Source organism: Paramormyrops kingsleyae, chromosome 10, assembly GCF_048594095.1.
Source record: "Paramormyrops kingsleyae isolate MSU_618 chromosome 10, PKINGS_0.4, whole genome shotgun sequence".
NCBI lineage: Eukaryota > Metazoa > Chordata > Actinopteri > Osteoglossiformes > Mormyridae > Paramormyrops > Paramormyrops kingsleyae.
The window spans coordinates 21,778,156-21,792,353 of record NC_132806.1 but is presented as its reverse complement, the minus strand read 5'-3'; the positions used below and the strand labels follow the sequence as shown (position 1 = coordinate 21,792,353).

Here is a 14,198-nt window from a genome sequence, read left to right as displayed (position 1 = left end):
TCCTTTGCTTGTTTGCAATTTTAGTGAAAAGTCCCATATTGACAATATATAGACGTGAAAGACATGTACAGAACAGAAATATATATCCTCCTGAGACCCCACCCATTCATTTATGTCCATTGCAGTGGACATTTTATTTTTGCATCTGTCTTTTCACTGATGTTAGGAAACATATTTATTCCTGTTGTGCACTAAAGAGGACATGCTGTGAAATTTAAAAATAAAAATAAATTTGAAAAAATCTAAATTGTAAGATGTCTTATTCCCTTCAAAGACAGATAACCTAAATTTGAAGGACACTTTTTTTCCTTGGGTCTCAGGAGGATATACAACATAAAAACACAGAGAGATTATGTGCATACAGACCAGGCGACGCACAAATGATAAAGAACAGCGTAAATTAACGGTAAAGTACATCGTTTTCTATTAACGCACCATATGTGCAGTTTTCATTGACTTTATTTTTTGTCACGTTAGCTTTAGAAAAGTTAACAGTATTTTAAAAACAAAGTTAAAATATTTCTATCACAAGGGCTGGTCATCTGCTGTTAGATTAATGCATCTGCCATCTTCTTTAGATTGTTTTGTAACTGGAGTCGTTCACATGTAGGCCTATATTGGTCATTGGGTTCATAGTTAATATCTTGTATTCCTGGGAATATTAGCCTACATTATTGCACATTGTATGGCACTGTGTGAAGATCTAAGTCCTTTCAGTAAGTTTTCCTTGGAAATGTTAGAGATTTGATTGAGAAATTTGGCCTAATAGGTGACTGAGCATCAGCAAATGTGTCTGCATTTAGCCTGTTCATTTATGTTTCAGCTGGTTATTAGTAGAGCATTAAATACTCGGCATACTGTGTGTACATATTATCAACACACTGTGGCCTTTGTCAGCTCTGGACTACCCCAGATGGAATATAGGGCTATATAGGGTTTAATATCCTAGGGTTATATAACATACTTGAACTTTTCGTATCATGAACATTAGAACTAGATTTTTTAAACTGGGCTAAATAACACTATCTTTGAAAGTAAATTAAGAGCATTATAAAAGTACTGTGCATTTCAGAAAAGAATAGGTGAAGTGAGAAAGTAAAACTAGAGATAATCATGAAAAATGCTCATATTCGACAAGTATCATTTAAGCATAATTTTTCTCTATAGTACCTACACTAAAAAAAAATTATGCCAAAAACTTAGACTTTCTGTATTTTAATTACATAACAATTTTCCATGTAGTTTTATTACATAAGTTTAACGTGAAGGGTCTTGTTTCTATCATGTTGAGTATACTTAAGTTAATTAAATAAACTTAATGTACATTACTATGTAAACTTTGTGTAATAATTAAATAGACACATAAGGGTTATTTACAACTTCACTGTAACACTTAATCATTGTGTGTTGCACATAGAGTTATTGTGAAGTTTTACATTAGCCTAATGTGTTAATTATTGAGTTAAGAATATTTACATAAAACTTAAGTGTTTATATGTAGTTATGTAGTAAAGTTAATGTATGTTTTTATATGGTAAAACAAGCAATCAAATAAACTTCTATATTATAAATCTGGAAAACAAAACACTAACATTTTTGGCAAATACAATAAACACAGACATATAGAACAGATCCTAACAGCCCAACTGTCCAGTCCGTTCCCTGTGACCACTTACTGAAGCATCTTGATTTTAAGCATTTGAACCTTTGGGGACAGTTTGTTGCCATACAAGTTCATCAACACTTTCTGGAAGAACTCAAATGTGTATTTAGGTTCCTGGGGATAGCTCAGGTTGAGTGGGTGAATAGCACGACACACCCAGAGGAAATAATTCTCAGTTTAAGCAGCTCCACACCCTCAGTCACCACTCCGACATCATCTGGTTTATCCTCTTCACCAGCACCTTCACTGCGAATCACAGAAATCCCCACTGTGGTATGAGAGATCTCTCTCTTAACTTCCTCACCATTGACATCCTAATATTGGAAAAACAAACACGGTCATGGAGCAAACAAGCAAACACAACACACAAAACAAATATATTACAAGTTAAATCTTAAAATCTCACAGTAATGATACTACTGACCAAGTAATCCTTGATGAACGTGTTGTTGTCTTCATTGCTGTAGACACACAGACTTCTAATGACACAGTCCCTCTTGAGTTCAATGCTCTCACTCTGCAAAAGAAGGCATATAAAATGACAAATTTTAATATTTTCCAGCACACTTTACATAAAGATTATTCTCACACCAGTAATTACATTTTGCCAGTTGACTAAAGAGAGGCGGCAAGTTGGTAAACAGAAGTACTTTGAGCTACGAGACTGAGATGAGAGTGTTTACACACCTATAGCTGAAGTTCAAGTCTGGACTAAAAGAAACAAAATGACAATACAGATTGCTGACAAAATACATTATGCTTAAATCAGTGATCGCTAGAAAAAGGTTTTATTTTGCTTAATAATGTAAAAGTGTAACGTTAATGAGCAAAGTTGCAGAGAAGACAGACACGTGCTAAAGTGACAAAAATGTATTTAGCAATATATAAGCTACATCATAAATGACACAGACATATTGTTAGCACAAAAAACGGCAAGGATTACAGACGATTAAAAAACTCACCTAATCAAACTGCTCGACACCCGTCTGCTTCAGCCAAAATCATGCCCGACGTTCGTGGAGGCGTGGCAATTATAAATATTTCACAGTAAAATTGTTGCATTATCGCCACCTATTGTGCTGGAGTGTAATACATGTAATACATGTTATCTAGTAAAATATAGTTTACCTGGTTTATTTAGATTTAGTAAGGGTTAACTAAATGCACATTATGTGTATGTGCTTTACATTAATACACTTTTGATTTCAGATATTTTAGTTACATTTTTACTTAAAACTATATTTCTTAATATTTACTAGGGCCACGACTCATTTTTTTTAGTGTACTTACCCGTTATCATAACTTCTCACCTAGTGGTTTCACACACACCCCGCAGGTATCAAACCCCCAATCCTGAGGGCAGGCTACGCATTAAATTACCTTACCGACCGCCATTTATATGATATGATTTAATATAATGCGTAGATCAACCGGGTATAGAAAATCAGTTAATGAAATTTAACTAATCGCATTGTTATTAAATCTCAAAATGTATATACAGTTTCTTTTTTTTAAAAAAAATATATCGTTAAACACACGGTGTCACTGTTGACTGTGAAAACAAAGGCTGCAACCCACGGTTACACCCTCAGCTGTGCTCTCCGGTCGCAGAACTGCTCCTATTGTTTTTCGGTGTGCACTTCCACTGCAGTGGGCCAATGGGCTTTACAGAGAAGGCAAAAACTAAAATAAAATAATTTAGATAAAAAAAAATAACGTCCGCGTCTGATAACTTGTAAGAGCAATGTTTATTTTGACGCTAAAGAAACCCGTTTGGGTGCAGCTTGTGGTACTGTTGTCCTGGATGGATTTATACCGCGGCCAGATCGTCTATTCAGTGTCGGAAGAAGTTAATACGGGAACTGTCATTGGGAATATAATCAAAGATCTGAATCTCAACATTCAGCAACTGGAATCACGCATGTTTCAGATTATATCGGGGAACAGCAAGAGATATTTCGAGGTAAATCCTAAAACCGGCGTATTATTTGTTGTCGATCGCATCGATAGAGAAGAGCTGTGTCTAGATGCTTTGAAATGTTCCCTTAATTTGGAAGCAATTGCACACAATCCGCTCAGTCTTCATAGTATTGAAATAAACATTTTAGATGTGAATGACAACCTTCCGTTATTTCCGGTCAGAGATCATTCAATAAAAATTCCTGAAAATGGATTTCCCGGAGATAGGTTTCCCCTTCCCCTGGCTCGTGACGCAGATGCGGGGAGCAATGGACTAAAGAGCTACAAGCTAAATGCTAATGAACATTTCTCATTGGATGTACAGAACAACGGAGATCGGAGTGTGTCGGCCGAGTTGGTGCTACAGAAAGCTTTAGATAGAGAAAAACAGCCTGTGATTCAGCTTCTATTGACCGCTATTGACGGAGGAAAGCCTCAGAGAACTGGCACGCTGCAAATTATTGTTACTGTGCTGGACACCAATGACAATAATCCAGTGTTTCCCCAAACTGTCTACAAAGTTAGTGTTAAAGAGAATATTCCTCAGGGCACAAAAATAATGACTTTAAATGCAACAGATATAGATGAAGGTGTAAATGGAGAAATCGTCTATTCTTTTGTGGAACATGAAAATGTTAAATCTTTGGACATGTTTTCAATTAATTCGGAGACGGGTGAGATAAATATTAAGGGAAATATTGACTATGAGGAAAGTGCTGCTATTGAAATCCGAGTACAGGCGAAAGATAAAGGCCACCCACCGCGCGCTACTCATTGTAAAGTACTTATTGAAGTCGTTGATGTCAATGATAACGCTCCGGAGATTTCAGTGACATTAATAACCAGCGCGGTGAGAGAGGACGCAAAAATCGGAACAGCGGTGGCTTTGATAACGGTGTCGGACAAAGACGGAGGCAAAAATGGAGCTGTAACCTGTCGTGTTACAGACTCTCCATCGTTTAGGCTTCAGCAATCTTACAAGAACTATTATTCACTATTAGTCGACCAGCCGCTAGACAGAGAGAGCACTCCTCAATACAATGTCACCATTATAGCTACTGATGAGGGGTCCCCGCCTCTGTCCAACTTCAGCATCATTACTGTATTTATTTCTGATGTAAATGACAACGCGCCACGCTTCCCTGAGCAGCATCTTAACATTTATTTAAAAGAGAACAGTCCAGTTGGCGATATTTTAAAAACCGTAACTGCTTATGATACCGATTCAAATGAAAATGCTCGAATTACGTATTCATTATTGGACAGTAACAGTAAAGGGCTTCCGGTTTCTTCTGCAGTAAACGTGAACTCCGTCACTGGGGATATATACAGCATGCGGACTTTTAACCACGAAGAGGAAAAAACTTTTAATTTTCAAATCCAGGCCACCGATTCTGGTGACCCCCCACTAAACAGTAATGTGACTGTATACGTTTTTATAGTGGATGTGAACGACAACAGTCCTCAGATTCTCCCACCTTATTCAGACCAGGGATCCGTAAATACAGAGAGCATTCCCTACTCTGCTGAAGCGGGATACTTTGTGGCCAAGATCAGGGCTGTGGACGCTGACTCCGGTTATAATGCTCTGCTGTCCTATCACATCTCTGAACCCAAGGGAACCAATCTCTTCAGAATTGGGACCAGTACAGGGGAGATTAGGACTAAGAGGCGAATGAGTGACAATGACTTACGGACCCACCCGCTGGTCGTTTTGGTTTCTGACAGCGGAGATCCTTCTCTGTCATCGACGGTGTCTATGGATGTTGCGGTTGTTGAAAGTACTGGGGAAGTCCGGACTTACTTCAAAGAACGGCCACAGAAGGACAACAGCTTTTCTGTTATAAATCTATACTTGGTCATCGCCATTGTGTCAGTGTCGGTAATATTTTTAGTGAGCCTCCTCAGTTTAATAGCTATTAAATGTCACAGGACAGACGGCACATTGAACAGATACGACGCCTCAATGATCACCGCACACCCTGACGGAAGCTGGTCTTACTCTAAATCCACGCAGCAGTATGACGTGTGTTTTAGTTCAGACACCCTGAAGAGTGATGTGGTTGTTTTCCCTTCGCCGTGTGCGTTCGCAGAGGCCGATGGGATCAGTGTTAATGGAGCAGATACTTTTAAACGGAACCAAACCCTACCCATGAGTGAGAAGGTAAGAATAACTTAATTGAAATTTGATTTATATTATTCGCATTATTTCAAGAAGTATTTTTTGAAGTTGACATTTTTAAACATGCTATTTGAATAGGATTTGTTTTGTAGCAGAGAATGGTTGGTGCAGTAGCAGTCCTACCTGATCTAGTGCCCTAGGCGAGCGTCACCGCGGCAAAGTGAAATTGGCTGGCAAGTCGGCGCCCCCTCAGAAAGTGGCGCCACGTTTATGTCGCCCAAATGATTGATTGGTCCTGGCCTGGTGGGTCATGCTTTAATAATACAGATACAAATCGCTCTTTATTGAAGGAACCGAGATTTCAATTATTATAATTATTGATGTTTGTTGTTATTATAAGGAACTGTCGACACAGTAGAGGTTCAAAGTTTGAGTTCAACCTTTACGGAACTTTAATTAGACTAAGACTACTTTTTCCCTAAATAGAATTCTGTACTTGTTTTTTGTTTAAAGTAATTTGTCCTCAGTTTTTAGTTTGCACATTGAAATCTAATGAACCTAATAATAACTCGCCATTTCAGTTTTCATAGTAAAGCATTCACTACTCTGAAAAATGATGGTTTCTTCAGCGTTGATTGTCTTATATGTGCTCGCGATGAATGCGATCTTTATCTAGATAGTAAAAATACTTAACTACTACATTTAATAACTTCACCCATCAATCCATTCTTTCATTACGGTCGTTTTAGTTTTGGCAATTCATTTCAGATTTTGTACTCAGTTTATAAGCAGCATCTTCAAACATTCTGCTGTTTTTGTTTTATAAATGGAACTTTTTAATCTTATGCATTTGTATATATGGACTGGATGGAGGCAAATTTCTTCAATAGCTGATTGAGCCTGTATGTGGTTTTGCAACATATTAGCCCCAAGTTTCCTCCTTCCTATAGGCCTACCTACTTCTATTTTTAATCCTATCAACATTCTTTCAACTTAAAATAATGCATAAATTCCAATCGGCATATTTAAATAAGCGGATAGACTAATAATTTGGAAAAGATTTTACTAAAATACTATAAAAAACAAAGATTTGGCGATTAACTCGCTTAATTAAAGCGCTAAAACTGAAGGTAAGCCTTTGGTTAATTTGAGTAATATTTTCGTTAGCTGTATGTTTGTATCATGCTATAGTCCTATTCCTCACTTGAACGTCGCTTTGGACAAAATAAATATTAATGTAACTCGCCTAACAGTGTTAAAGCAATAGTGAGACTTAGCAACTAATGTGTTTTATGTGGTATAGTGTTACTTTCGATGGCGATGCTACATCAAATGTAACATCCACATGGTGTCACTATAGCCTAAGAAAAAAAGTATTGAGCTATCAGGCTCCGCCTTGTTTCAGGAAGGAATGCATCGTTTTAACAAAGGTCTAAGACGACGAGCTAGAAGTCGGATCATAGGCCTGCTTATTTCTATTAATGTTAAAATACATACTGTATTTTAAAACTACACACTGTTTTGAAATGCAGATGTTTTGCGCCACTGGACCATGATGCCAAGCCAAATACGTATACGGTGGATGTACTTTTTGTTGATGATTTTCTTCACGGATGTCTCGTGCGGACAAATTGTTTATTCTGTGAATGAAGAAACGGATCCAGGGACCGCAGTAGGAAATCTGGCTAAAGATTTGAACATCCCCATATATGAACTGGAATCGCGAAGCTTTAAGATTGCATCCGGCTCCAATGAGAGGTATTTCGCTGTGGATCTCAAAACAGGGGTGCTGTACATTAAAGAAAGAATAGATAGGGAAGCACATTGTGCACGTAATTTGAAATGTTCGTTGCATCTAGAAGCGATGGTGAATTCACCTCCAGAGCTATACCGTTTTGAGGTGACTATTTTGGATGTTAATGACAATGCTCCCTCTTTTCGTATAGCAAATAGTCACCTAAATATTTCAGAGTTTGCTTTTCCGGGAGAGCGATTTACATTACCGAAAGCTAGTGACGCAGATGTGGGAAATAATGCCGTAAAAAACTACAGACTGAGTCCAAGTGAGCACTTCAGTCTGGATGTTCATAGTGGAGGAGAACAGAGTACATTTGCGGAACTGGTTCTACAGAAAGCTTTAGACAGAGAGAAGCAGCCTGTGATCCATCTAACATTAACAGCCATTGACGGAGGAAAGCCTGCGAGGTCCGGAACCATACAGATAATTATCAATGTGCTTGACGTCAATGATAATATCCCGGTTTTTAATAAAACACTGTACAAGGCCCGTATTCCAGAGGACGCTCCATTCGGATCTTCCGTTATTACAGTTGCCGCTACGGATCTGGATGAGGGCCAAAACGGTGAAATAATTTACTCCTTTATAAACCATGACAATGATAATAGCATTGGTACGTTTGCCATTGATCCGAAGAGCGGTGAGATTATGGTAAACGGGGTCTTGGATTACGAAGCAAACAGTGCGGTTGAAATTCGCGTTCAAGCAAAAGATAAAGGACAAAACCCAAGAGCAGCCCACTGTAAGGCCCTCATTGAAATTATTGACGTGAATGATAACTATCCGGAAATCACGGTGACATCGTTAATTAATACTATAAAGGAGGACGCTGCACTCGGCACAATGGTTGGCTTAATAACTGTAAAAGACAACGATGGGGGTAAGAACGGCGAAGTACACTGTAAAATAACTGGCACTGCTGTTTTCAAACTGAAATCGTCTTATAAGGACTATTACTCATTAGTCGTTGATGGGCCGCTTGACAGAGAGAGAGTTTCTCAGTACAATGTCACCATCACAGCGTCTGATGAGGGGACCCCGCCTCTTTCCAGCGTCACTGTTATTACCGTGCACGTTTCTGACGTAAATGACAACGCACCGCGTTTTCCCAATCCAGATGTTAGTGTCTATCTGAAAGAGAACAGCCCAGCTGGGGCTCTTATAGAAAGAGTTACTGCTTTTGACGCTGATGCCAATGAAAACGCACAAATTACATATTCATTATTGGATACTCACAGCAAAGGAGTGCCGGTATCCACGATAGTAAACATAAACTCCGTCACTGGGGACATATACAGCATGCAAAGTTTAAACTATGAGGAAATTAAAACTTTCCAGTTCAGGGTTCAGGCCACAGACTCTGGTGTTCCTCCATTAAGTAGCAATGTTACTGTGAATGTTTTCATACTGGATGTGAATGACAACAGTCCCCAGATTCTCCCACCTTATTCGGACCAGGGTTCCATAAATACAGAGAGCATTCCCTACTCTGCTGAAGCGGGATACTTTGTGGCCAAGATCAGGGCTGTGGACACTGACTCCGGTTATAATGCTCTGCTGTCCTATCACATCTCTGAACCTAAAGGAACCAATCTCTTCAGAATTGGAACCAGTACAGGGGAGATTAGGACTAAAAGGAGAATGAGTGACAATGACTTACGGACCCACCCTTTGATTATTTTGGTTTCTGACAATGGAGATCCTTCTCTTTCATCTACAGTGTCTATGGATGTTGTGGTTGTTGAAGGTAACGGGGATATACAGACTGCATTCAAAGAGCGCCCAGTGAAGGAGGATCGCTTCTCCAGTTTACACCTCTATCTCCTCATTGCCATAGTCTCAGTTTCACTCATATTTTTACTGAGCCTTTTAAGTTTAATAGCTATAAAATGCCACCGGACGGACAGTTTCAACAAGTACAGCACCCCAGTGATCACCACCCACCCTGACGGGAGCTGGTCTTACTCTAAATCTACCCAGCAGTATGACGTGTGTTTTAGTTCAGACACCCTGAAGAGTGACGTTGTGGTTTTTCCTGCACGGTGTCCGACCGCAGATGTGGATCTGATAAGTATTAATGGCACTGATACTCTTGAAAAAAATCAGACCTTGCCTAAGACTGAGAAGGTAAGAATTTTTCATTTGCTATTTCATTCTCTTATTGGTATAAAATGTAGGTAATGTGATCTTTATTTAAATGTAGTGATTCTCATGTTTTTTTCTGTTTAATCAGTTCCCAGCACGTTGTATCTTAACATGTTTTGAGGAATCTCACTCCTTTCTTATTTTGAGCATATATGTGCAGTTTTGTTGCCAAATCATCCATATAACGTGTGTGTGTGTGTGTGCGCGCGCACCCTGTGATGGGCTGGCACCTTGTCATTGTGCCATTACAGTACTGGGAACCGAAACTCACTAATTCCTCATGTAATCCAACAAAGAACTTTTTGATTAATTTACAAAACTCCCTAATCCACAGAAATGCTATTTACTTACAAACGTATCCTGTGGACTCAGTGAGTTTTGGAAATGTAATCTTTAATTCCTGGTTGTAATTCTGTTTAATCATAAGCTTCTTCAGTGTGGCCCCGTTCATTTCTATAGGTTGGTCCCGGACAAGCACATAGGTTTTTATTCAACACTGGTAAAGATCCAAGCATCTCTGAACCCCCTGTCCCCATAAACATACACAGAATTCCCACAATATTGGTAGGGAAATGAGTCTACTGTCTGTATACAAATCTACACCCTTGGGCCCATAATTTGGTTTGCAGGGGTGCCCAAAGGTGCACATCACACTTAATGACGTGCACCCTCAGGGGGGAGCCAATCAGTCCATGGCTGAGACATGGTTGCATGGATTGTGCACCATTAGTGGTTTTGTTCTGGACCCAGCACTGGTTGGGCCCAGCAGCTTGGATCAGCACTGCCCCTCTAATCCACAACAACTATCATAGATGGGTTTTAGCTTTTTTACCTACCATATTTATTTACCTATATGTAAATATTACTATTTGCATATGAAGTTCAAGTTTCAAACCATTGGTTTGTCTTCCTCGCAGAATGCAAAAGGTAAAGTAGAAGACCAATGAGCAGAAGCCTATTGTATAGTAGTTGGTTCTTTGTAATAAAATTACATGTTCTTTAATTCTGCCTTGTTACCATGAAACTGTGCACTTGACATTTAAACTTAATTTGCTATTAGTGCATTCATTTGCTCTATGGCAAACTTAAGCTTTGTAAGTAACAAGCACTGGCTTGAATTTTCCTGAGGTCTGGGGCTGCTGTGGGAGCAGCGCAGCAAGGTCAGCTGACCACCCCTCAAGGCTGGTGTACAGTATGTCTGTGGGGACAATCTTGTGTGATTACCAGTATATCTTTAATTCTAGTTAGTTGGTGAAGAGGGTTGGTTCATAAGATATAGAAGATATGAAAGGATGGTAAGATATATCAAAAATATGAGAAATAAAATGGGTATGATTGTAGTGTGGAGATGGTTTTAGCTGTAGATCGTTGTAGCAACACTTAAACTTTTAAGCGAAGAGCGCTAGATGGTATAGTAGCTAATTACTAATAAGAAACTAATTACTTTAATGTTCAAGTATGAAAATTGAGTGTTTGTCAGGCATGTAGCCACACATATAAATTACAGATTTGATGCCCCTTAAACTTGATTGCCACTGATCAGACACGTAGCCAGTCACCGAACTACCAAACTTAAGACTTACAGTCCATCTCAAAAGTTGCTTCCATTCCTCAGTCAGCTTATGGGCCTGGAATGTTTGGCGTTTTTTCAGTAATGTGTGGCTGTCACAATAACTGGCGCTTGTGGCTCTGTCCGTGGTGCTGAAGCTTGGCAGAGTGGATAGATGCTTGCTGGCCGCGTAGGACAGGCTTCTGATATGCACAGATACTTTGCAAAATCCATAAAAGGCAGATTACAACTACATCTGATGTACAATACAACAAAAATATTCACATTTTATTGTCTTTGAATAGTAACATTAACCTCTCAAATTTTCATGTTCTCAGTAGTAATATTAATATTATAGATATTATACTTTCCTAGTGGCATATTTCTTATCCAGATCCTGAAAGCTAATGAATGAATTGTTTTTGAAGACCTGGTGTAAGTGGTGTCTCATATTTTAAGAAGTCTGTGCAGTGCTATATTGGCGTATGTATGCTGGGGTTATAACAAACTTGAATAATTCCACTGAACTGTTAATGTTGTATAAGTTGAAAAAGAATCAAAATATTTTGTCGTTTAAAGACTTGGCAGCAAGGGATATTTCTCATCCTGTTTGATTTATCTGCAACTATTCTCTGTGGTTATGGATTCCCTGAAATTATAACTTATAGTTGAAGCTGGCCCAACTATACCCCAAACTTCAACAGTGGACCCCAGCTTCAGTAGATCCTCATGGACCACAGCCCCAACCCTACAGGTCACAGGCTCTAATCCAAGGCTAACCTCCACAATCCCCAATAGGACATTGCCCCATGCCCACAATAGTTAAGCCCCTTTAAAATGCTACCCCACACAAATCACAGGCAGATTACGGTCAGGATAGAGTTCCTGGTCACCGCACTTACAGACCCTAAACTCCCGCTCTACCATCTGTAACCCCCCCCCCCGACTTATATAGAGCTCTTAGAACCCAATGATCTCTAGGACTTACTACCATAACCCCCATTTACCTACTAGAAGCTCTAGCTCCTAAGTGAGGTGTAAGGCCAAACTTTATATTCCTACACCTTGCCTTAATATAACATTGGACACCTGTCCCCAATTTCCCCATCAGGAGTGCCCTTGTTATCTAATTTATCTAGCTCTTCTCCAGCCCTTACAGATGCCTTTGGATAAATATTGTAGCTGATTTGCCAGGTACAATGATGAAAGTTTAGTCTTTTTGCAAAGTTTTTAGTTTTATGGAACACTTGTTGTTTCTGCAGTAAATTTTGATATTAAAGTATTAGTATTAGTATTAGTGTTAGACCAAGTGTGTTAAAGTGTTAAACCAATGTGTAACTGGTTGTGCCAGTATCATCACAAGGAATATATTTTAGGACATTTTGTCACTCTATTGGTGGCAGTGACTGAAAATGCTTAATTTGTCCATTAGGTCATTTTCAGTACATTTAACAGTGGCGTAATGTTGAGAGTGAACAAGTCTGTTAAACTGGAAGAAATGTATATAAAATTATATTTCATATTGCCTACGGTGAAAGGCAGCAGAGGATTTTATGACATAGTTATGCTCATTCACTGACATAAATGCGAAGAGACGTTCATTAGTTTAAATATAGACTCACCACATGTTTTGCTTGTGGAGCATGTTAATAAATCCTGTCCGGTGAAAGGGATGTAGTGACAGATTCAAGCTGCTGTGCTGATAATTTTAAGATCTGTATTAATGAATGATAATGATCGATAACTGATGAACAGCTGATGAATGATGAACAGGTGTCTAAATGGAACTGGGTATTTGGTTTTAGCGGTTCTGAGATCATAGTTGAATGTGCATGAAGAGGGATGGGTGGAGAACATTTTATTTCTGTGGCCATTTTGATGAGCAATAGCAAGAGAGGTGACAGAAAGTATTTAAGAGACTGGGGGTGCCCATCAGGACCAGGAGGGATTATCTGACATGTGATTAACTGAACTTGAAAAATATGCTGCTGTGAATAATGACTCTAGGGCTTTGCTTTGACTTTCCTGCACTCCTACTTTATACTTTTACTTTAAAATAGTCTCAACTTCTGATGAGTCCTGTTCTTTTCCATCTTTATAATAACTGCTGTAATAAATTCTGAAATCACCATTTATGACTTTTGGATTTTATTGTTTTTCTTACTATGTTTCATTAGATTTTCAAAATGTTTGACTAATTTATTGTTATGATCCTCCTCAGCATGTGTGTTCTCTGTCGGATGGTGTAACATCATAGAGAATCAGCTTCTATGTCATTGTGGGATAATAGTGCCATTTAATTAATCAATTAGTTGATATGACTATGACACAGAAAAGTGATTTTTTTATGCTCAGCTGCTGTGAGGTGTGTTCCTGTAGCAGACATACGTCTGCTTTCAGTTTCAGATGGATTCGAATTTTACTTCCTTCTGCCAGTGAATTAGTGCCTTGCATGTCCCACTTAACTCAGGTGACATAAGAGTATACAGTTATTTTAACAAATATTGCTAGACAAGCAGTTATGAAGTGATTATGATTCATATTACACATAATAGTGTAGCTTTAGCAATGATAAATTACTTAATGGTTTGTCAGTATGATTATCTTTGCTTCTCACTTTTTGTCAAAGTGATTAGCCTGTATTAGCATGGTGATTTAAATGCCAAACTTCAAAAATAGGTGGAGATCTTCAGGATACAAACCAAATGATAAGAACCTTATTGAAATTATGTCTATAGATGTTATAAACATATAAAAAACAGGCCGAGACATACAACAAAAATGTTGTATAACTTTGTCAAGTTGGCTTTAGCAAACGTTAACAGGTTTTTTTTTTGTCTGTCATTTACTCTCTATCATGCTATCCCTAGAGAAGTTGTATTTTACATGGATATTGTTCTTTAAGAGCATGGTTGGTTCTTTCCAATGGATTAAAGTGAAGGACTATTGGAAAAGTGTTCTG

At 38.5% G+C, this 14,198-nt stretch overlaps 2 protein-coding genes and 1 long non-coding RNA gene across 8 annotated transcripts in view; 2 read left to right on the top strand and 1 right to left on the bottom strand.

Moving 5' to 3' along the window:
• LOC111859847 (protocadherin alpha-C2-like) overlaps window positions 1-14,198 on the top strand; it is a 136,488-nt gene that overhangs the window by 70,158 nt on the left and 52,132 nt on the right. Inside the window, exon 1 of one of the 6 annotated variants that reach the window (XM_072717506.1) lies at window positions 3,312-5,786. The exons of the other annotated variants lie outside the window; for them this stretch is intronic. Within the exon in view, the coding sequence (XP_072573607.1) occupies window positions 3,408-5,786 (2,379 nt within the window). The 5' untranslated portion in view covers window positions 3,312-3,407. Of the gene's footprint in view, window positions 1-3,311; window positions 5,787-14,198 lie in introns of those variants that run through there. 6 annotated transcript variants of the gene reach the window in all.
• Window positions 442-2,754, bottom strand: LOC111859852 (uncharacterized). Its single transcript, XR_002841913.2, has 3 exons — window positions 2,626-2,754; window positions 2,088-2,180; window positions 442-1,977 (listed from the first exon to the last, which is right to left on the bottom strand). It is a non-coding gene; the product is annotated as an uncharacterized lncRNA (long non-coding RNA).
• LOC140593196 (protocadherin alpha-3-like) lies at window positions 7,185-10,499 on the top strand. Its single transcript, XM_072717104.1, has 2 exons — window positions 7,185-9,669; window positions 10,317-10,499. Exons 1-2 carry the CDS (start codon window positions 7,297-7,299, stop codon window positions 10,497-10,499), a joined length of 2,556 nt encoding a protein of 851 aa, XP_072573205.1. The 5' UTR covers window positions 7,185-7,296.

Excerpts from the sequence above, each read along its gene's own strand:
- LOC140593196 (XM_072717104.1), top strand. The coding sequence starts at position 7,297 with ATGATGCCAAGCCAAATACGTATACGGTGGATGTACTTTTTGTTGATG. Across the intron at positions 9,670-10,316 it reads CCTTGCCTAAGACTGAGAAG|GGGTGCCCAAAGGTGCACAT; the intron begins GTAAGAATTTTT and ends TTTGGTTTGCAG.